At 42.0% G+C, this 24,431-nt stretch overlaps 1 protein-coding gene across 4 annotated transcripts in view; it reads right to left on the reverse strand.

The window, feature by feature from the left end:
• LOC145359270 (protein TANC2-like) overlaps positions 1–24,431 on the reverse strand; it is a 1,038,666-nt gene that overhangs the window by 437,708 nt on the left and 576,527 nt on the right. For all 4 annotated transcript variants that reach the window (XM_080213802.1, XM_080213801.1, XM_080213799.1 and 1 more), the window contains exon 5: positions 13,121–13,303. In XM_080213802.1, coding sequence (XP_080069928.1) covers positions 13,121–13,303 — 183 coding nt within the window. The remainder of the gene's footprint in view (positions 1–13,120; positions 13,304–24,431) is intronic.

The raw sequence follows: 24,431 nt of genomic DNA on the forward strand, positions 1-24,431 counted from the left end.
AAAGAAGGTATGGGATTCAGAGAGAGAGACTGAAGTTTTGAGCAAGTTGACAGAGGGAAGTACAAGGTACTGGAGGCGTTGGCAGCCTTAAAAGTGGATAAATCTCCAGGTCCAGACGAATTGGCTGTGGGAGGCTAGGGAGAAGATTGCAGGGGTTCTGACCTAAATTTTCAATTCCTCTCTGGCCATGAGGGAGGTACCAGATGACTGGAAAATGGCTAATGTGGTTCCACTATTTAAGAAACATTGTAGAGATAAGCCAGGGAACAGAAAAGCCTCACATCAGTGGTCGGGAAACTATTGGAGAAACTTCTGAAGGACAACATCTATTTCCACTTGGAGAGGCAAGGTTTGATCAGGTGTAGTCAGCATGGTTCATCAGAGGGAAGTTGATTGAATTGTTTTGAGGAGGTGACCAGGTGTGTAGATGAAGATAGTGCAGTTGATGTAGCTTATATGGATTTCAGCAAAGCCTTTGATAAGGTCCCACATGGGACACCTGTAAAGAAGGTAAATGCACATGGGATATAGGGTAATTTGATAAAGTGGATTCAAAATTGGCTCAGCTATAGGATACAGAGGGTGATTACAGAAGGCTGCTTTAGTGACTGCAAGCCAATGTCCAGTGACGTACTACATAGATTGAATTTGGGCTCCTTGTCATTGATATAAAAGACGTTGATAACTATATGCGGGGAGTTGGATTAGTAAGATTGTGGATGACAAAGATTGGCCGGGTAGTTAACAGTGAGGCTGAATGTCTTGGGTTACAAGACATTCAGATGTTTAGAATGGTCAAATGGGCAGATAAGTGGCAGATGGAATTTAACCCTGAAAAGTGCGAGATGATACACTTTGGAAGGAGTAACTTGACAAGGAAGTACTCAATGAATGGCGTGACACTAAGAAGTTCTGTGGAACAAAGGGACCTTGGCGTGTATGTCCATCGATCACGGAACACATGGAGAGGTGGCACAGTGGTTAGCACTGCTGCTTTACAGCTCCAGAGATCTGGGTTCAATTCCTAGCTTGGTCACTGTCTGTGTGGAGTTTACACTTTTTCCATGTCTGAGTGAGTTTCCTCAGGGTCCTCCGGTTTTCTCCCACAGTCCAAAGATGTGCGGGTTAGGTGCATTAGTCATGCTAAATTACCCCACGGTGTTTCGGAATATATAGGTTAGACGGGTTAGCAGGGTAAATTTGTGGGGTTACAGGGATAGGGCCTTGATGGGATTATTCCAGTGCAGTCGTGATAGGCCAAATGGCCTCCTTCTGCACTGTAGAGATTCTATGATTTTATGACAGAAGGGCATGTTGGTAGGATAGTGAAAAGGGCATATGGAATGCTTGCCTTCATCAATCGAGACACAGATTACAAAAGTAGTGCAGTCATGTTGGAATTGTGTACAATTTTGGTGAGGCCACAGCTGGAGTACTGTGTGTAGTTCTGATCGACCTATTATAGGAAGGATGTGATTGCACTGGAGAACACACAGAGGAGGTTCACCAGGATGCTGTCTGGGATGGAACATTTAAGTTACGAAGAGAGGTTGTGTAGGCTGGATTGTTTTTGTTGGAACAGTGAAGATTTACAGGTGACCTGATTGAGGTGTACAAGATTATGAAGGGCATGGACAGAGTGGATAGGGAGCTGTTCCCCTTAGTTGAAGAGTCAGTGAAGAGAGAACATAGGTTCAAGGTGAGAGGCAGGAGGTTAAAGGGGGGAATGATGTGTGAAGAAAAACCTTTTTACCTGGAGGATGGTGACAATCTGGAATGCACTGCCTGGGAGGGTGGGAGAGGTGAGTTGTCTCACATCCTTTAAGAAGTACCTGGATGAGCACTTGGTACATCATAACATTCAAGGCTATGGGCCAAGTGCTGGTTTATGGGCCAAGTGATTTTACTGAGAAAGTCAACTCGAATGATGAAAAATCAAGATTTATTTGAAATGCAAGCCAAGACATGAGCAAGAAAAAACTCAGCATATTATGATGTAAACCACTGAGAGACAGTCCAATTTACCTTGCTCCTGCCCAATCAGAAATTTCCAATTTGTTTTAGATGCTTCATTTGGTCAATATACAATGTGCTTTTCAATATCAACTCTAAGTAGAGTGGCACCTTAATGTATGAAACTTCAATATATCGAATATCTAAACATATTAAAGTTCTGATATCTTTCTTGTCACCTCCATAAAACAGCAATCTACTTAACAATTTATTCTCCTCAGCTTTGAGAGGCCTGAAGCTTCTACGTTTCTGAGCCTGGCAAATTCAGATAGATCGAGACAGAATCACAGAAATGTTACGGTATAGAAGGAGGCCGTTTGGCAAAAATGCTCTCCATTTTAATTTTAGACTCACGGCAACCAATCTCTATCAACTAATCTAGTATAGAGCCAGACATGAGGATGGAGAAAAGAAGTGTTGAAAGCTTTAGGTCCAACACCACCTGCTCCTCAACACAAACTGAAACTACCATATGCCATGTCTCAAATTGTAATATACCTCAAGGTATTATTTTCCAAACAAAATCTGACTAATTTGCATTTGAATGAATCAAAACTGTTTATTTCCACCATGTCCTTAGAGACCATTCTACAGATTGAAAACAAAATTACAAAAATTGTGTTTCCAAAAGCTAATTTTGAATTTATTTCTCTCGAGCTTAGGGTGTGTTTTCTGCTGCTACCACTGCAGACAAGGTGAAACAGCTTGTCTTAGCTACATCATCTAATCCCTTTACAGTCATATAACCTCATAATCATGTCTTTCTGCAGTGAGATTATTCCCAATTTATGTAATTATCATAGAATCCTACAATGCACAAGGAGGCCATTCGGCCCATCGTGTCTGCACCAAACACAACCCCATCTAGGCCTTATCCCCATTACCACGTGCATTTTACCCTAGTTAGTCCCCCGACACTAAGGGGCAATTTAGCATGGTCAATCCACCTAACCCCCACATTTCTGGACTATGGGAGGAAATCAGAGCACCCGGAGGAAACCCATGCAGGCACAGGGAGAATGTGCAAACTCTGCACAGTGACCCAAGGCCGGAATCGAACCTGGTCCCTGGTGTTACGAGACAGCAGTGCTAACCACTGCGCCAGTGTGCCGCCTGCTCAGAAGAATTCAATCCCGTCATTCCCTTAATCATTCTGGTTCCTTTCTTCTGTATCCCTACAATAGCTGCGCTATCATTTTTGTACTGTGGTATGTAGAACTGGACACAGTATTCTAAACCTAGTCTAACATCTGGGTAACTATGTAACTATCCCCCCTACTGACCATCTGAATCCTCCCTCAATGGACCTGTGATCCCGACTATCTTCGTGAACACCAGCTATCCCCTTGACTACCTCCAAACACCTGACTAACCCTCCAAATCCAAATTCCATCTATCACCTCAGCCAATTAATTTATCTTACCCATCTACCTCATCCCACATCGCCCTAAAGAATGGTAGAGGCAAAAACCCTCATCACATTTTGTTTAAAAGTTTGATGTGCACGGTAATCTGTCAGGCTACTGATCAACCTACGGGATTTTCACAGTAATTTCATTGCAGTGTTAATGTAAGCCTACTTATGATACACATAAATTTAAGAACTGGAAAGTGGGATTTGGCTGAATAGCTGTTTCAGCCAGGAAAGATATGATGGGTCAAATACCTCCTGTGCTATAAAAATTCTGTTTCTGTCTCTATATTGGATATTTATCATAATAATGACTATCTTGATTCAACATCAATAGAGCATTCCATTTCCATTCCACATGTTTATACGTGCATCAGAAAATTGCCTCAGTAAAATAAGTGTGAACATCAGGGCAGTCATCCCTTTGAACCTGTTCCAGTCAATTAGATAAGGCTGATGCGCACTGTGATGGTACTGTGCCTTTAAGAAATATATTTTAATAACGTTTCCCTGCAGGATGTTTTAGCAGTCCCTGGGATTTTGTTGGTGCCAGGTTGTCTGCAACAGGTGTCCTTTATTGTTACTGAAGCAGTATAACTGACATCATGGTTATTTTAATCTGAATTAATGCAGTGTTCTGTTGTTTTAATTATCCCCTGGGGTGGCTGAGTGGAGCTTGATTGGGGTTGAGTGACAAGTCAGGTCATATAGCTAGGGAGAGCTATGCTCTCACAGAGAAGTCCAGATTTAGTTTTGTTTCTCAGAAGCCACTTGAAGCTGAGAGGGACAGCAGAGTTCATCCCTCTCCCTGGTTTTGTTGTCTTAGTTTTGTTGTATTAGATGTTGCTTTTGAGTTAAAAGAGAGCAGTCTCTCTCTTTTTCCCTCTCTGGAGGCTGGAAACCGCCAGAGACTGTATTTACCTCTCGGAGGTTTTGCTGTTTTGAGGATATCCTTCTCTGAAAACCACTAGCTTGGATTTCTGTCATGTGGAGATGCTGGCATTGGACTGGGGTGAACACAGTAAGAAGTCTCATAACACCAAGACCTTGCAAAATCTCACTAACTGTCATGTCTGGAGACAATACGCATCTATTTAATCTGTACTTAACGCCTTCTACACTCACATTGTGTGTACCTTTAAGACTTGATTAGCTATAAAGACTCACATTCCAATCGTTATTCTGTAAATTGAGTTTGTACCTTTGTATGTCCTGTTTGTAATTAGAACTTCTACTCAAGAAGAGGCAGCCAGTGCTCCAAATGCTAGTGGCTTTTACTATCGAATAAACCTGTTGGACTTTAACCTAGTGTGATGAGACTTCTTATAGGATTTCTATCCTAAGGTGTTACAAAACTCAAAATGCAGCACCACACGAGTATACTTGTTTTAGTGCTAATTCCGAAGAAGGGTGTATGTTGGTGGGATGTTGTTTCAAATTGGAACAAGAAATAGCTGTTAAGTTGTACTGTGTCATGTTTAAGTCTTGTCGTTGGTAAAAGTTATGCTAATTCTTTTTGTTTTATTCTGTGTTCTTAAATAAACTTTGATAAAAGCCTCCTAGTGTGTTACTTTAATTATACCTGGAGTGAAACATCTTATGCTCACCAATGCCAAAATCAAATGTAAAACTTAGACTATTTTCACAAAATACCTTAGAGTTTCTAGCCTAGGTCTTAACAGTACCAAAACTGCTAATGTTAATTTTTTCTGTCCTTGCAGACAAAATGCTTAGCCATGCTGCCTTCTCCTTCACTCCAATTCTCTAACTACCCTTTCCCATTCTCAGCATCTCAAATGCTACCATGCAGAAAGCTGCAACTTGCCCAAACTTCTATGACCTAATTCTTACCACCTACTCTCTGATAACATTTCTCCTCAACTCACTTCTAATCCTTCTGCTAATTACTTTAAATCTAGATCAATTAAAAGAGTATCTCTAACTCCCTACACAAAGACTGATGTCTTTACCTTCTCTCATCTGTCACTTTTAAAAGTTTTCTTATATCTTAATGATTAGTGCAAAAATCATTTCCTGTTAGTCTCAACATTTACACAGATGATTCTGAAGTACAGTAGACTTTCTGCAATGAAAAAGCTCAATTTGTAATTTCCTCCTCCTCAATAATTTTGCTCCACTTATTGCGAGGTTCATGTTCCATTAGTATCTGCATATTTTTGTCCGAGTAGTGAATGATTCCAGCGTACAGATAATTACAATTAAGTTGGATGTCAGCAGACAGTATAGAAACACTCAATCAAGCAATAACCCCAAGTGGTATTCTTTGAAAATCTACTCTATGTTACTGATTTAAATTACTGATTTTAATTTGATTTCAGATCAAGAGGGATAAATAATCAGCTTAAACAAAAATTAATTAAATAGTATAGGAGACTAGTGTATTTAGCTATTAATATTTATCATGCAGATCTAGTACCAGGGACTGCATAGCTAATTAAAACCTAAATTTTTAAGTATTTATTTGTAAATAAATTCATTAATGGTGTTTCAGTGGGATAAAATGCTTCATCTGTAAGATGTGGGAGATCTATGAGACTTCAAGCGTTCCAGACAACTACATCTGCAGGAAGTGCACCCAATTGCAGCTCCTCACAGACCGCATGGATTGGTTGGAGCAACAGTTGGATGCACTTTGGAGCATGAAGGTGGCGGAAAGCTTTAGAGACATGGTCATACCCAAGGTGCTGGCAGACAGATGGGCGACCGCTAGAAAGGGCAGTCAGTCAGTGCAGGAATCCCCTGTGGCTATCCCCTCTCTAACAGGTATGCTGTTTTGGATACTGTTTGGGGGGGCGGGGGGGGGATGTGTGTGTGTGGCCTATCCTGGGAAAACAGCAGCAGCCAGGGCAGTGGTACCATGACTGGCTCTGTTATTCAGGGAGCAGGGAGGGTCAAGGTGCAGAAGAATGACAGTTATAGGAACTCTCTAGTCTGGGGCACAGACAGACATTTCTGTAGCTAGGAAAGAGAGACCAGGATGGTATGTTAGTGCCAAGGTCAAAGATGTCTCTGAATGGGCATGGGACATTCTGAAAAGGGTGAACAGCCAGAAGTTGTGGTACACATTGGTGCTAAGGACATAGGCAGGAAGAATGGTAAGTTCCTCCAAGAGGAGTTCAGGGAGTTAGATAGTAATTTAAGAAAAAAGGAGCTCTAGGATTGTAATCTCAGGATTACTTCCTGTGCCACGTGCTAGTGAGACTAGGAATAGGGAGATAGTGCAGCTCAATACGTGGCTAAAGAGCTGCTGTAGGAGGGAGGGGATGATATCTTGATCATTGGGCTCTTTTGGGACAGGTGGACCTGTACTGGAAGGACAGGTTATACCTAAACTGGAGGGGCACCATTATCCTGGCAGGGAGATTTGCTAGTCACTCGGGAGGGTTTAAACTAATATGGCAGGGGGGTAGGAACCAGTGCAGTAGGTCAGCAGGTGAAATAACTGAGGGAGAGCTACAGGCTAAGGCCAGTAAGATTAAGAGGAAAAGCAGGCAGGGAGTAGTTGTTGAATACAGCAGGACTGGTGGTCTGAATTCCATTTGTTTCAACGTGAGGAGCATAACAAGTAAAACAAATGAACTTAGAGCTTGGACTAGTAGTTGGAACTATGATGCTGTTGCTATTACAGAGACTTGATTGAAACAGAGACAAGACTGGCAGCAAAACATTCCAGGATTTAGACGCTCCAGGCATGATGGGGAAGTGACATTACCAATTAAGGAGATTTGCGGGGGGCGGGGGGGTGTAAAAGAGATGAGGGAGTGGCATTACTGGTTAAGGAGAATATTACAGCTGTACTGAGGGAGGACATCTTGAAGGATTTAGGCAGCAAGGTAATATGAGTAGAGCTCAGGTCTCCAAACAGCCAGTAGGAGATAGAAGAACAGATATGCACAGATTTAGGAAAGAAGCAAAAACAACAGGTTTGCTGTGGTGAGTGATTTTAGTTTTCCCTATATTGACTCACTTGCTATTAAGGGCTTGAATGGGGCAGAATTTGTCAGGAGGGTTTCTTGAAAATAGTATGTAAATAGCCCAGCTCAGGAAGGAGCTATATTAGACCCGGTATTGGAGAATGACGCTGGCCAGGTGATTGAAGTTTCAATAGGAGAGTCTTTCGGGAACAGCAATCATAAATCCATAAGTTTTTAAGGTGCTTGTGGATAAGGACAAGAGTGGTTCTCGGGCAAAGGTGTTAAATTGGGGAAAGGCTACAACAACATTAGGCAGGATCTAGAGAGTGTAGATTGAGGGAAGCTGTTTGAAGGTAAATCAACATCCGACATGTGGGCGCCTTTCAAATGTCAACTGATTGGAATTCAGGACTGGTATGTACCTGTCAGGATAAAGGATAAGTACGGCAAGTATTGGGAATCCTGGATAACGAGGGATATTATGAGCCTTGTCAAAAAGAAAAAGGAAGTATTTGTAAGGTCTAAAAGGGTTAATATAGATGAAGTCCTTGAAGGATATAAAGAATGTAGGAAGGACCTTATGGAAGGAGTTAGGAAGGCTAATAGGAGACACAAAAAGTGCTTGGCAAACAGTATTAAGGAAAATCCTAAGGCATTGTACCCGCCTCTACTACTACCTCTGGCAGCTTGTTCCAGACACTCACCACCCTGTGTGAGATAAAATTGCCCCTCTGCACCCTTTTGTACTCTCCCCTCTCACCTTAAACCTATGTCTCTAGCTTTGGACTACCCTGCCTTTCGGAAAATATATTAACTATTTAGCTGATCTACGCCCCTCATTATTTCATAGACTTTTATAAGATCACCCCTAAGCCTCCTATGCTCCAGAGGAAAAAGTCCCAGTCTAACCAGCCTCTCCTTATAACTCAAACCATCAAGTCCCAGTTGCATTCTAGAAATCTTTTCCACACTTTTTCTAGTTTAATAATATCCTTTCTACAATAGGATGACCAGAACTGTACACAGTGTTCCAAGTGTGGCCTTACCAATGTCTTGTACAACTTCAACAAGACATTCCAACTCTTGTATTCAATGTTCTGACCAATAAAACCAAGCATGCCAAATGCCTTCTTCACCACTCTGTCCATCTGTGACTCCACTTGCAAAAAGCTATGAACATGTACCCCTAGATCTCTTTGTTCTATAACTCTCCCGACACCCTACCCATTAACTAAGTAAATCCTGTTCTGATTTGATCTCCCAAAATGCATCACCTTTCATTTATCCAAATTAAACTCCATCTGCCATTCATCAGTCCACTGGCTCAAGTGATTAAGATCCTGTTGCAATCCTAGATAACCTTCTTCACTATCCACTATACCACCAACCTTGGTGTCATCTGCAAACTTACTTACCATGCCTCCTATATTCTCATCCAAATCATTAGTATAAATCATTAATAGTGGACCCAGCAACGATCCCTGAGGCACACTGCTGGTCACAGGCCTCCAGTTCTTGAAACTGCAGTGGATGAATTTGCACTTCCATTCTCCAAATTATCAATACCTTCCAATACATGTGACAACAATAAACCAAATCAAAAAAATAATCAAACCTCTGAATTGCTAATCCAAAAATATAAGCCTGATGCTATACTACTCCAAGATCTCTTTTCACTGTAGCTGTAATGATAAAACAAACAGTACTTAAAGTTTTGTATTATGAGTCCGCAATCCACCATATTCAAGCAGTGGAAGCAGGAAGAGGGCCTAATTCTTAGAATCTTCTTGAAGGTCTGCAAAAGATACGATTAACAGTAACTCATAATTGTGATATCAGGCAAATTGCACCACCGAAGCCAGCACAACTGAGCAGAAACTCTAGGCCAATGAATCTCAAATAATCTACTCTCTCTCAGACAATTAGATGGTCTTAATAGGGATGTGCTACATACAACATTACATTTGAGAGAGCAGAAGCAGCCACAAAGAGGGAATGCAGCTAAATGTATTTAGACCTAATGCCTTAGACATACACAACCTCTCCTTAGACATACACAAACCATGCCCTAGGAATAACCTCACTCTTCTTGAGAGGTTTTACATGCCATATTCAATTTAGACTCTTGAGAAGACACAGGGATGATATCATATTTTTCTTGATATAAACAGAAACAGTTATGAATTTGATCATTTTTCCTTTGCATACATCAATTTACTGGTTCAACCTTCTCCAAATTATCTGATCTTTAACTGCCAAGACAACTGATATAGAACAGCATTTTCTATTTCTTTATTCATATTATTAATGTTGTAGATAAAGTAAAAAAAGACATTTTGTAGTATGGGATAAATATAAACCAAATGCTATTAAAAATGGACTTTGATCTAACACAGGAACAGGAGTAGGCCATTCAGTTTCTTGAGCCAAATCTGGCATTTAATTGGTTCTTAATAGATCTGTGTCTCAGTTCTATTTGCTCACCTTTCTTCTACCTCCAATATCAACTAATAAAATTATCAATTGGCCCAGCATTTTTCCTTTTTTGGGAAAGGGTGAGGAACTTACACTAGCGTGTGTGTAGAAATATTTCATGATTTCATTCATTATTGATCTAGCTCTAATTTTGAGTCCTACCAGTGGAAATCATTTCACTGTGTCTGCTAAGATTTCAATTAGATCACCCACTAATCTTCTTAAATTTAAAGGAAGCCAGGTTTATGCCACCTGTTCAAATTTTATTTGCGATTTTGATTGCTATTTCTACCCGAGTAATAACTATTTGTGATCCGTGCACACTGGTATTCCCAAATCCTTTTGCTCCATAGCTCCAATTCTCTCATCCTTCTAAAAATATTTGGTGTTTTATTTCTCAGATCCAAAGTCCTCACATTCATCCACATGGCCAGTTTTGCACACTTGCTTAACTTGTCTATTGCTCATTATAATACCTACACTATTTACTTTGTTTTCCATCTTATTGACACCTGCCTAGTTGGATATACAACTCTCTCTTCTTTCATGCCATTAACCAACAGGATGAAAAACTGAGACCCTAATACAGCTCCCTGGAGAACACCACTTCAAACACCCTACTCACCAAAGACAATTCCCTTAATCCCTATTCAGTCTTTCAATTTACAACAAATTACACCCTGTACAAAGCTACATCCAATTCTGGGCTTTGCATTTTTGCTAATAACCTCTTCTGTGGAACTTTGTCAAATGGGACAAAAGGCCATATGTGCAGCATTCATTGACATTTCCCTAAATTAAACTAAGTTAGTCACACACGGTCTAGCATTCAGAACTTCATGCAGACTCTTTAATCAGTTCCTCTTGGTCAAGTAATTACACATATGGGTTAGTGTCTCAAAATACTCGTCTGGCCAAGTAATTCTTCATCTAGTTGAGAACAGAAAGATATGGGTAACAAACAGCCTAAAATATGAATCAGCAGTCAAACACTGAGCTGCCATAGTTCTTTTATGAGTAAAACATGTCACATTTGTATGCAAAATTTTATGACTCAAATGCTGGAACCAACATGAAAAAGTATTCCAGAACCCATCAGGAATATACATAAGAACATAAGAAATAGGAGCAGGAGTAGACCATCTTTCCCTTCGAGCCTGGTCCACCATTCAGTAAGATTATGACTGATCAGAAGTGGATAGTTCCACTTACCCACCTGCTCCCCATAACCCTTAATTCCCTTATCGATCAGAAATCTATCTACCCGTGACTTAAGCATATTTAGCGAGGTAGCCTCCACCACTTCAATGGGCAGAGAATTCAGAGATTCACCACCCTCTGAGAGAAGTTGTTCCTCCTCAACTCTGTTCTAAACTGCCTCCTCCTTATTTTGAGACTGTTCCCTCTAGTTCTAGTTTCCTTTCTAAGTGGAAAGAATCAGTCTACCTCTACCCTATCTAGCCCCTTCATTATCTTATATGTCTCTATAAGATCCCCCCTCAGCCTTCTAAACTCCAACGAGTACAGGCCCAACCTACTCAATCTCTCCTCATAAGCTAACACCCTCATCTCTGGTATCAGCCTGGTGAACCTTCTCTGTACTCCCTCCAAGGCCAATATATCCTTTCGCAAATAAGGGGACCAAAATTGCACACAGCACTCCAGTTGTGGTCTCACCAGTACCCTGTACAGTTGCAGCAAGACCTCCCTGCTTTTATATTCTATCCCCCTCGCAATAAAGGCCAACATTCCATTCACCTTCTTGATCACCTGCTGCACCTGCAGACTGAGTTTTTGGGATTCGTGCACAAGGACCCCCAGGTCCCTCTGCACAGTAGCATGCTGCAACTTTTTACCATTTAAATAATATTCCAGCCTATTGTTTCTTCCAAAGTGGACAATCTCACATTTGCCAACGTTATACTCCATCTGCCAGGTCCTCGCCCACTCACTCAGCTATCCAAATCTCTCTGCAGACTTTCTGCATCCTCCACGCAATTTGCTTTTCCACCGATCTTTGTGTCATCAGCAAACTTTGTCCCCTACACTCAGCCCCCTCCTCCAGATCGTCTATGTATATGGTAAATAGTTGAGGCCCCAGCACCGATCCCTGCGGCATGCCGCCAGTCACCAACTGCCAACCAGAAAAGCACCCATTTATTCCAACTCTCTGCCTCCTGTTAGATAACCAATCCTCAATTCCTGCTAACACTTTACCTCCAACTCCGTGTGCCCTAACCTTCTGCAGCAACCTTCTGTGAGGCACCTTATCAAACGCCTTCTGGAAATCTAAAATCACCACATCCACCGGTTCCCCTCTGTCTACTACACTAGTCACATCTTCATAAAAATCTAGTAAATTTATCAAATATGAATATGAACTGGATTGAACCCAACTCAGACCTCATTCTAAGACTTGGATCAAAGCTCTGATTACTTAAATAAGAGTGTACACATAGTTAATTAAATTATTTAAATTATTAAATCATTAATGAAATTATAGTATGCTTTTCACAATGTAAAATTAACTACAGTTCAAAAGAATATTTAATTGACTATAAAGCACTTTGGGACACCCAGGGGTCATGAAGGCACTATATAAATGCAAGACTTTTTTCATTTTGCTTATGGCAGCACAGTGGTGCAATGGTTATCAATGCTGCCTCATAGCACAAGGGACCGAGGTTCAATTCCAGCTTTGGATGTCTGTGTGGGTTTCCTCCAGGAGGTTTCCTCCCACAATCCAAAATTGCGCAGGTAGGTGGATTAGCCATGCTAAATTGCCCCTTAGTGTCCCAAAATGTATAGGTTAGGGGGGGTTAGCAGGGTAAATGTGAGCGATTACAGGGATAGGGCCTGGGTAAACTGCTCTGTTGGAAAGTCAGTGCAGACCTAATGTGCCAAATGGTCTCCCTTCTGTCCTGTACGTGTTCTATGATTATTCAAAAAATTTTTGACTAGATTAGCCAATTACCAAACTGATGTTGATGATAGGTAGGACGAAAACGAAACAGTAGTGATGAATTGTGCAAGGTGCTGGTATTATTGCCTGAACTGTTGTCTTAGAAAAATGTTTCATTTATGAATGAAGTGGTTGCTGCAGCTATAAAAAGATGAACATTAGTTAACCAGCAAATTCTAAAGCCACTTGCCACATAATAAACATGGCATTTTTAAATGGTGACAGTAGACAATAAACCCAATTCTCACATGATACAACTTTAGAGATTCAAATTGTATGCCATTATCTTGTTACACTGCATTAATGCACAAATTAACAACTTACCTGTTATTTTCTTAACAGGTTGAAGGCGAACACTGATAGATTGGTGTGTCAGCAGAGGGGAGGAGGGGAGAGAGCGGGACATTCCTTCCATTATCCTGATGTGTTGCATTCCTTCAGAAACTGGGAGGGATGGCACAGTGTAATCTGGTTCAAAAGCACAGTCGTTCTCTGTAGTGGATACACCTTGGTTAAAAAAGGAATGGAAAATTAGCCAGCAAATTAAGATGTCATAATGTAACTGTAGACAAACAGTTGCTAAAAGAACCAAAGTGAATGTGCCACTCTTGGGTTAGTTTTTCTACAAATTCTCTACAAACTTCTGATTGTGGATATAAATTTAATAAGACAAAGGATTTTGACTACCCAGGGTAGGATGACACAGACAATAAAACAAATGTTACATCTCAGTGATAAGTCCAATATCAACATTTAATGTCTAAAGTTCTGATTAAGAACTCTGGAAAGCTGTTAGAAAAGCAAACACTCATCAAAGTTTAAAATATTGAACAATAAGTAAATAAACTTAACAAAACCGCTAAAAAGTTTCCAGAGACAGACGTTCAAACAGATGTGAGTTCCACTAATAGGGATCACTTTTTTTTAATATTTGAACATTTAAAAGGGACATTTAGCCCTACATGTTAGACAATATGAAGAGGAACAGAGCACACAAATCTGAGGCTGCTAAAGTAATCTATGTAACCAGGGAAGAGAAACAAAAGATGTATAGAAATAGCATGGTGCAAAACTGCCTGAAGAAAGTTTGCATTTGATATTTGTAATACATGATAAACTACCCAAGAATACACATTAAGTGACTGAATTGAGCGCTTTTTAAAATTCACATGGTTGGAAAAGCAGTTATGGTCTGATATTGAAGTTAACAGTTCATTCAATGGCTTCAGCTGCAGTGTGAATGGTTGGAATGCTACAAGGAATGAAGTTCCCAAGGGAAAGCTTCAGAATATGGGTAATGGTCTGGCCTGGATAGGCAGACTCACAAATTGAGCAGTTCCTTGTGTTCTATGTCTGGAGTGAGTAACTGCATCCACCCTGGCTTGTCCTCAAGCAATTGAGGGTTATCCAGATTTTCCATGGAAGTTTGAAACTTTAAAACCGTGATTGCTGGGTAGTAAACAATGAATACAAGCTCTCAGGTAATTAAGTTGTAAAGTCATTATCCCTGAATCAGATCCAGAGATAAAGCATTTTGTAAATCAAAAACAGGTCATGACCCCTCACATTTGTGCGGTTCCTTTTGTAAAAGATAAGGGGGGGGGGGGGGTGGTGGCGGGTGTGTACTTGTAAAAGTGGAGCTGACCATCTGCAATTCCATGCTTCAAAACCGACATCTTGGGATGATTAACAGAAATAAGGTCAAGCCTTCATTTCAAATGGGACACTCAGAGGCTTTCTTTGCTCTTGGTAGAAGTAGCAATTATTTTCGTCTTTGTAATAATTAGAGGAAGGTTTTGATTTCTTCAGTTTTACAAAGCAGCTGCTTTACCAGTAAATGACACCTTAGAAGAAAAACGTGAGTGATTAGAAGCTAGATAGTGGTTACATCAGTCAGTCAAGCAGAGCTTTTGTGAACAGTCAGAGATTAAGAAAGGAGAAGAGGAATCAGTTCAGATGTCGATCCTGATTTTGTATCGTTAACAGCAAGGCTAAAAGAGTTCACTGTTATTCTGAAGTAGATTGACCGGAAAACAACTTCTGGTTTCCGGACATACACAGTTAAATGCAAACATTTGGAAGCTGCTGAGAAAGATATCCCACTCACCCAAAGAGTGTGCTGCAGCAATTCTAGCCAATGTTATCATTCAAAGGCATACAATGCAGTGAACATGAAGTTCTTGCCTACTAGTCCTACTAGAATTGAGAGTGCAACCTTTTTTCTCATTCAATCATGGACATGGCTGTCACTGGCTGGCCAGCAGTCACTGCCCAACTCTAGTTACCCTTGGTGAGCAATTAAGAGTCAAACACATTGCTGTGGCTCTGGAGTCACATGTAGGCCAGACCAGGTAAGGACGGCAGATTTCCTTCTCTAATGGACATTAGTGAACCAGATGGGTTTTTCTGACAATCGATAATAGTTTCGTGGTCGTCAGTACATTCTTAATTCTAGATATTGTTTTTATTGAATTAAAATTCCACCATCTGCGGGATTCAAACGTGGGACTTCAGAACTTAAGTGTCGGAGCTGAATTTCTGAATTAACAGTCTAGTGATAATATCACTAAACCATAACTTTGGCTCATTAGTCACACTCTCACTTCTGACTAAGTAATAAAGAGAAATATGGACATAATAACTGTAATTAACCACAGTTTATGAAGGGCCAGACAGTGATAGAACATAGAACATTACAGCGCAGTACAGGCCCTTTGGCCCTCGATGTTGTGCCGACCAGTGGAACCAATCTAATGACCCTCTAACCTAAACTATTCCAATATTATCCATATGCCTATCCACTGACCATTTGAACAAGGAATGACGTTCCCAAGGGAACGCTACAGAATATGGGTAGTGGTCTGGGGTACCTACGTTCACTAACTATGACCATGGAATAAGATTGAATAAATTAATATATGGCAAATATTTCACAATATTATGGAAAATGCCAAATCATTCATTTATTAATAGAACTGTCATCATCTGAAATTGATAAGAACAAAAGAAATATTTACACTTGACTGGATGCAGAGGGAGTGCACAGTTTTCACAGTCAATGTTGGGTGCAATTAGCACACACCTCATTTCACGTGTGTATCACTTTAGCCATACCAATAGGGAAAAAGCTATCTGAATGGAAACTAGCAGAATGTGGCAACTACGCACGTGGGCAACAGTCAACAAAGTATCTTCTGGGCCGTACCCAGAACCTTAATGGCCTCCGGGCCGTGGATTACCCATCACTGGATCCGAGGCGTCTCTCTCCATTACAGATAAGCAATTGGTTGCATAACTTGAGGAGCACAGCTCCACAGCAAGCATGAGGCAGGGAAAGGAGGCAGATTTTTGTGAGTTACCAAAGCTGGTATGGAGATTGAATGTTGCCGTCCTTTTGCACCACGCTATTTTCATCTAGCCAACTGAGTCAAGCCAAGCTTGAAATAGCGTAATTCAATATTTAGCTCAGCACAAGTTCACAGAAGAAACATAATGGTAATTAAATATATGAGATATTAGTCAAAGGATTTTGAAAGATGACCGAGAAGACTGAAAAAAAGACTACTGACTTGACAAGAGGAATCCCAAAGGTAAAATCAGCTCCCCTCAAAGGGAGCACAACTGTTTTCATATAGAGCTGATATAATATCAAATCAAAATAGTTTGATGCTTTTTATTCATGGACATGAAAATGTCAAATAAGACTCGATACTTTCAAGACGTCTCTACATCACATACCCACATATTATAACGTTGTAGCTGTACTATTAAAGTGAATTCCATTAAGACGATACAACTGAAATGCTGAACAATGTAATATCATATTGAACATAAGCTAATGTGCCACAATTACAATCCTGAAATCTAGTCATTAAACTGTTGAATAACTAAACAAGCCTGTACTTATGCACCTCAGGAATCCCAAGGAATGCTTTACAATCATTGAAATTAATACTTGAAGAAACAGTAGCTAAACAATGGGTTATCTTCAAAGAGCAGAATGTTTGAGCACACAATACTCTAGTTGTGTCCTACCAAAGTTCTATATAACTCCAACGTGACTTCTCTGCTTTTGTAATCTATGCCTCGATTGATAAAGGCAAATGTCAACACCCTATGAACATGCCCTTCCACTTTCAGAGATCTGTGGGTAAACACGCCAAGGCCCCTTTGATCCACAGAACTTCCTATGTCCTACCATTCATTGAGTACTTTCTTGTCAAATTACCCCCTCCAAAGTGTATCACCTCATACTTTTCAGGGTTAAATTCCATCTGCCACTTATCTGTCCATTTGACCATTCTGTCTATATCTTCTTGTCGCCCAAGACACTCAGCTTCACTGTTAACCACCCGGCCAATCTTTAGTGTCATCCACAAACTTACTAATCTTACCTCCCACATAGTCATCAAAGTCATTTGTAACAATATGGTACGCCACTGGCCACGGCTTCCAGTCTCTTAAAGGAGCCTTCTGTCGTAACCTTCTGTCTTCTACAACTGAGCTAATTTTGAATCCAGCTTATCAAATTACTCTATCGCATGTGAATTTACCTTCTTTACAAGTCTCCCATATGGAACCTTGTCAAAGGCTTTATTGAAATCCATATAAATTACATCGACTTCGCCAAGCTCGACTACAGACCTGGTCATCTAATCAAAAAATTAATCAAATTTGTTGGGCACGACCTCCCTCTGACGAAGCCATGCTGACTATTCCTGATCAAGCTTTGCCTCTCCAAATGGAGATAGATGCTCCCCTTCAGAGGTTTCTCTAATAGCTTCCCTACCGCTGATATGAGCCTTACTGGTCTGTAGTTCCCTGTTTTTTCTCTATGATTCTTCTTAAACAGCGGAACCACATTAGCTGTTCTCCAGTCATCGGGTACCTCCCCCGTGGCCAGAGAGGAATTGAAAATTCAGAGTGGTCAGAGCCCCTGCAATCTCCTCCTATTGCTGTCTTGGACACAATTTATCTGGGCCTATCCACATTTAAGGTTGCCAACATCTCCAATATTATATTATATATTATATAATAATATAATATCACATTATAGGAAGGATGTGGAGGCTTTGGAGAGGGTGCAGAGGAGGTTTACCAGGATATTGCCTGGTATGGAGGGGAGGTCCTATGAGGAGAGACTGAGGGATTTGAAGTTGTTTTCGTTAGAAAGAAGGCAGCTAAGAGGGGACCTTATTGAAACATATAAGATGATTAGAGGTTTAGATAGGGTGGACAGTGATAGCCTTTTTCCTCGGATGGAGAAAGCTAACACGAGGGGGCATAGCTTTAAATTAAGGGATGGTAGTTATAGGACGGATGTCAGGGGTAGGTTCTTTACCCAGAGGGTGGTGAGGGATTGGAATGCCTGCTGCAGTTGTAAATGCGCCTAGTTTGGGGGCGCTTAAGAGGTCCGTGGATAGGTTTATGGATGGAAAGGGTTTGGTTTAGGTTAGAGGGTCATTGCTTTTTAACTGGTCAGCGCAACATCGTGGGCCTGTTCTGCGCTGTAATGTTCTATGTTCTATAATACCTTGTCATTCCTTATGACAATTTGCTCAAGAACCTCACAGTCTCCCTGAATTTCATTCCTTTTTCCTCATTCTCCTGGGTGAAGATGGATGTGAAGTATTCATTCAACTCTACACTGTGGTCTGGCTCAATCTACAGATTTTCCCCTTGGTCCCTACTGTTTCCCTGGCTATCCTCTTCCCATTATTTTGTTTATTGAATATCTTGGGATTTTCCCTACTTTTCCCACCCAGAGCTTTTTCATATCCCCTCTTTACTTTCCTAATTGCTTTCTTAAGCTCCACACTGCACTAATGCCTCCACTGATTTGCTGCCCTTGTACTTTTTAAAAGCCTTTCTTTTCCTTCTCATTGTATCCTGCATATCTCTGGTCATCCATGGTTCTCTGGGCTTGTCATTCCTACCTGTCAGAGGGAACATACTGGGTTTGCACCCTCTCCATTTCCCTTTTGAATGTCCATCCACTGCTCTTCTGTAGATTTTCCCGTTAGTAGCTGTTCTCCGTCTATCCTGCCAGATCTTGCCTTATTTTTCTAAACTCCGCTTTCCTCCAATCCAAAACATTTCCTTGTCTATAACAAACCTAAAATGTTGCGATCGCTCTCACTAAAATGCTCCCCCACAACCATCCCCACCACCTGTCCTGCTTCATTCCCCAGAATCAAGTCCAGCACCACTCCCTCCCTTGTTGGACCCTCCACGTGTTGATTTAAACAGTTCTCTTGTACACAAGATATCTACTCCATTCAAGCCCTTAACACTAAGTACATCCCAGTTAATGTTGGGAAAGTTGAAATCACCTAATAACCCTATTGTTTTTACACACCTCCACAAATTGAGCACATATTCACTCCTCAATATCCCTCTCACTATCCGAGGGTCTATAATAAATGCCTAACAATGTGGCTGCCCCTTTTTCATTCTTAAACTCTATCCACAAAGCTCCAGGGACCCAGGTTCGATTCTTGGCTTGGGTCACTGTCTGGGTGGAGTTTGCACATTCTGTCCATGTCTACATGGATGTCCTCCAGATGCTCCGGTTTCCTCCCATAGTCCAAAGGTGTGCGGGTTAGGTGGATTGGTCATGCTAAATTGCCACTTAGTTTCACAGGAGCGTAGGCTAGAGGGATTAGCAGGATAAATACGTGAGTTATGGGGATAGAGCTTGGAAGGGATTGTTGTCGGTGCAGACTCAATGGGCCGAATGGCCTCCTTCTGTGCTGTAGGGTTTCTATAATTCTATGATTTGATGTCCTCACCAAGATATCATCTCTCCTTACTGCAGTAACTGATTCCTTAACTAATAATGCCATGCCTTCTCCTCTTTTTCCTCCTCCTCCACCTCGCCTGAAAATTCTATATCCTGAAATGCTGCATTGACAATCGTGTCCTTCCTTCAAGAACAAAGTAAAGAACAGCACAAGTCCTTTGGCCTTCCAAGCCTGCGTCAATCACGACATCTGCCTAAACTAAATCCGTATGCACTTACCGAGTCCATATCTTTCCTTTCCATCCGATTCATGTATTCGTCTAGTTGCCCCTTAAATGCCATTATCGCACCTGCTTCCACCACCTCCCTGGGTAGTGCATTCCAGACATTCACCACCCTCTGTGTAAAAAACTTGCCTCACATATGTCTAAACTTTTCCCCACACACTTTAAAACTTACATCCCTTAGTACTTGAGTTTTATACCCTAGGAAAATGTATTGACTATCCACTCCAGTCTATGCCACTCATAATCTTGTGAATCTCTATCAGGTCATTCCTCAACCTTTGTCATTCTAGTGAGAACAAACTGAGTTTGTCCAACTCTCCTTATAGCTAATACCCTCCAGACCAGGCAACATCCTGGTAATCCTCTTCTGTACCCTTTCCAAAGCATCCATATCCTTCTGATCATTTGTTCTATGTTCTATTAGGCAAATGGATAACATTGGAATAGTTTAGGTTAGAGGGTCATTAGATTGGTTCCAATGGTCGGCGCAACATCGAGGGCCGAAGGGCCTGTACTGCGCTGTAATGTTCTATGCTCTTATGATAGTGTAGTGACTGGAAATATTCTAAATGAGACATAAAACTAAGGTTCTGTGCAGCTGCAGCATGACCTGCCAATTTTTATACTCGATGCCCTGACTGCTGAAGGCAAGCATACTGTATGCCCTCTTGACTACCTTATCCACCGGCATTGCCACTTTCAGTGATTGGTGGACATGTACACACAGATCTCTCTGAATGTCAATATTCCTAAGGGTTCTATCATTTACTGTAGAAGCCTGACATACATTGGACCTTCCAAAATGCATTACCTCGCACTTGTCCAAGATTAAACTCCATCTGCCATTTCTCCGCCCAGCTCTTCAACTGGTCTATATCTTATATCCTTTGACAATCCTCTTCATTATCCACATCTCCACCAATTTCTCTGTGCCACAATGTCTCTGTGATGGCTACTATATCACACTTCCACATTTCCATCATCGCCCTCAATTCATCCATTTTACCTGCAATACTCCTTGGTGTTAACGTAGAGGCCATCCAGCCTGCCCTTACTGCCTTAAAACTTAAAACAGCTGCATTCCCTCTGACTGACTTGTTTTGCTGTATGATTCTGCATCCTGATTCGGCCAACAGTCTGTATTCCCTCCACCCACCAACTTAGTTTAAACTCCTCGCAACAGCAAGAGTCTGCATCGACCACAATCCCATTCTACTTCCATAAAACCACATACTTACCCTTCTAATCCCTTGATACTTGGGTCATTTTATCACAGACATATCAACCCAACCCACACATCTTGCATCAAAAATTCAAAGAGTTAGGCAGTATATCTAGAAACAAGACCTCTTGGGATTACCCCCAGCATTCTGTGCTAGTGAGCACAGAAATAGGAGAATAGTGCAGATGAATGTGCAGCTAGGAGTTGGGGCAGGAGGGAGGGTTTTAGATTCCTGGATCACTGGGACCATTTCTGGGAAAAGTTGGAGCCTGTACAAGCCTACATCTTCATAGGCCAACATAGGGCGACATGCTGTCCCAGTGGTTAGCACTTTGTCTCACAGTGCCAGCGGCCTGAGTTCTATTCCAGCCTCGGGTCACCGTCTGTGTGGAGTTTGCACATTCGTCCCATGTCTGTGTGGGTTTCCTCCGGGTACTCCAATTTCCTCCCACAGCCCAAAGATAGAACATAGAACACTACAGCACAAACAGGCCCTTCGGCCCACAAGTTGCACCAATTGGCGCACCCAGAGGAAACCCACACAGACATGGGGAGAATGTGCAAACTCCACACAGATGGTGACCCGAGGCTGGAATAGAACTCAGGCCGCTGGCACTATGAGACAAGGTGCTAACCACTGGGCCACCATGTCGCCCTATGTTGGCCTATGAAGATGTAGGCTTGTACAGGCTCCACCTTCCCCAGAAATGGTCCCAGTGATCCAGGAATCTAAAATCCTCCCTCCTGCCCCAACTCCTAGCCGCACATTCATCTGCACTATTCTCCTATTTCTGTGCTCACTAGCACAGAATGCTGGGGATAATCCCAAGAGGTCTTGTTTCACAATATACTGCCTAACTCTTCGAATTTTTGATGCAAGACCTCATCCCTCTTTCTATCTGTGTCATTGGTACTAACATGTCCCATGACCTCTGCCTTATCACCCTCCCCCTTCAGGATGCCCTGCAGCTGTTCAGTGACATCTTGCACCAGGGAGTCAACATAGCATCCTGGAGTCACACTGACGGCCACAGTAGTGCCAAACTAACCCTGACTATAGCATCCCTTATTAATTTTACCCTGCCTCACTTCCCCTACTCCTGTACTGACAGGCTGCTTATGAATACAGAAGCTTGGCTCTGTCTGCACTCCCTGGAAGAACCAGTGCCCTCATCAGCTCCAAAACGGAATACCGATTTGCAAGTGAGGCCCCAGGGGACCCCTGTTTTATGCGGAAAAGTGAGAGGTGATTCACTTTGGTAAGAGTAACAGGAGTACAGAATATAGGGCTAATGGAAGGACTCTTGGTAGTGTCGACGAGCAGAGAGATCTCGGGGTACATGTGCATAGATCCCTGAAAGTTGGCACCCAGGTTGATAAGGTTGTTAAGAATGCGTACGGTGTGTTACCTTTTACTGGTAGAGGGATTGAGTTTCAGAGCCGCGAGGTCATGTTGCAACCGTACAAAACTCTGGTGCGGCCGCACTTGGAGTATTGCGTATAGTTCTGGTCGCTGCATTATAAGAAAGGTGTGGAGGCATTGGAAAGGGTGCAGAGGAGGTTGACCAGGATGTTGCCTGGTATGGTGGGAAGGTCTTCTGAGGAAAGGCTGAGGGACTTGAGGTTATTTTCGTTAGAGAGAAGAAGGTTAAGAGGTGACCTAATTGAGGCATACAAGATGATCAGAGGGTTAGATAGGATGGACAGTGAGAACCTTTTACCTCGGATGGTGACGGCTAACATGAGGGGACATAGCTTTAAATTGAGGGGTGGTAATTATAGGATGGATGTCAGAGGTAGATTCTTTACTCAGAGGGTACTAAGGGCGTGGAATGCCCTGCCTGCAGCAATTGTGGACTCGCCAACTTTAAGAGCGTTCAAATGGTCAGTGGATAGGCATATGGATAACATTGGATTAGTTTAGGTTAGAGGGTCATTAGATTCATTCCACTGGTCGGCACAACATCGAGGGCCGAAGGGACTGTACTGCGCTGTAATGTTCTATGTTCTACGAACGACCTGCCTACATTACTTGGAGTGCCTGATGGTCACCCATTCCCTTCCTTCCTCAAGTCCCTTCAGTTGCTGTGTGACCACCTCCCTAAATGTGCTATCCACAATGTTCTCAGATTCGCAGATGCTCCACGGTGGCCTTGACCGCTATTCCAGCTCTGAAACTTACATTTTCAGGAGCTGCAGCGAGACGCACAGAAAGTGGCCCAGGCACTGGAAATGTCCCGAGCCTCTCACATGGAGCAAGAAGAGCAAACCATAGCTTCACACCCTCCTGCCATGATTAAACGCTTTAAGTTTAAAAACTTTAAAAGTTTTTTTTAAAAGAAATAAAGTAAATCATTCCCTATCCTTGCCTAAACAATGAGTTTCAATTTAATATGGTTTGGAAATATCCACCAGGACTTACTCAACGATCAGCCGCTTCTGTTGGTCTTGTATCACTTTCTGACCTGCAATGCATGTGCCCTTTTTTGGTCAGGGGAGGAAGGGAGGGAAACACTAATGCAGAGATTTGGACTTACCCACTCCTTCACACCAGTTCTTCCAATTCCCACTTTTCAGTCAAGGCAGTTGTGCCGACCTCTCGGCATAGAGGCACAATGATTAGCACTGCTGCTTCACAGCTCCAGGGACCTTACCGGCTTGGGTCACTGTCTGTGTGGAGTTTGCACATTCTCCTCGTGTCTGCGTGGGTTTCCACCGGGTGCTCCGGTTTCCTCCCACAATCTAAAGGTGTGCGGGTTAGCTTGATTGGTCATGCTAAAATTGCCCCTTAGTGTCCTGAAATGTGTAGGTTAGAGGGATTAGTGGGTAAATATGTAGGGATATGGGGGTAGGGCTGGTTGGGATTGTGGGCGGTGCAGGCTCAATGGGCCCAATGGCTTCTTTCTGAACTGTAGGGTTTCTATGATTCTCTCCCAGAACGCTCCTCAGTCAAGTCTCTCTGCTGCCCTCTGTTGAATCTCTTCCTCCCGTTTGTCACTGGGAGGGTTGCTTCTACATCCCACTTTTCAGTTGAGGTGATTGTGCAATCACCTCAGTGAAGTCTCATGTTGTGGGTTCATTTATTAAGATGAGGGACATGAGAATATTTATGGAAAGCTTGAAGACATCAATGGCAGAGCTGTGCAAATGTATGCTTTGTTCAGAAGCAAAAATTAATTAAGACTGATTCCATGACACACATCCCTTCTAGTAATATCATGCTGTATCCTTTAAAGACACATAACAACATATTCCACTGCTAATCTTACTAAAGCTACATAGTAAGAAGTCTTACAACACCAGGTTAAAGTCCAACAGGTTTATTTGGAATCACAAGCTTTCAGAGCACTGCTCCTTCATCAGGTGAGTGGAGCAATTCTCTAT

The sequence above is a fragment of the Carcharhinus amblyrhynchos genome, chromosome 27, assembly GCF_965287045.1.
Source record: "Carcharhinus amblyrhynchos chromosome 27, sCarAmb.v2.hapA, whole genome shotgun sequence".
Lineage (NCBI taxonomy): Eukaryota > Metazoa > Chordata > Chondrichthyes > Carcharhiniformes > Carcharhinidae > Carcharhinus > Carcharhinus amblyrhynchos.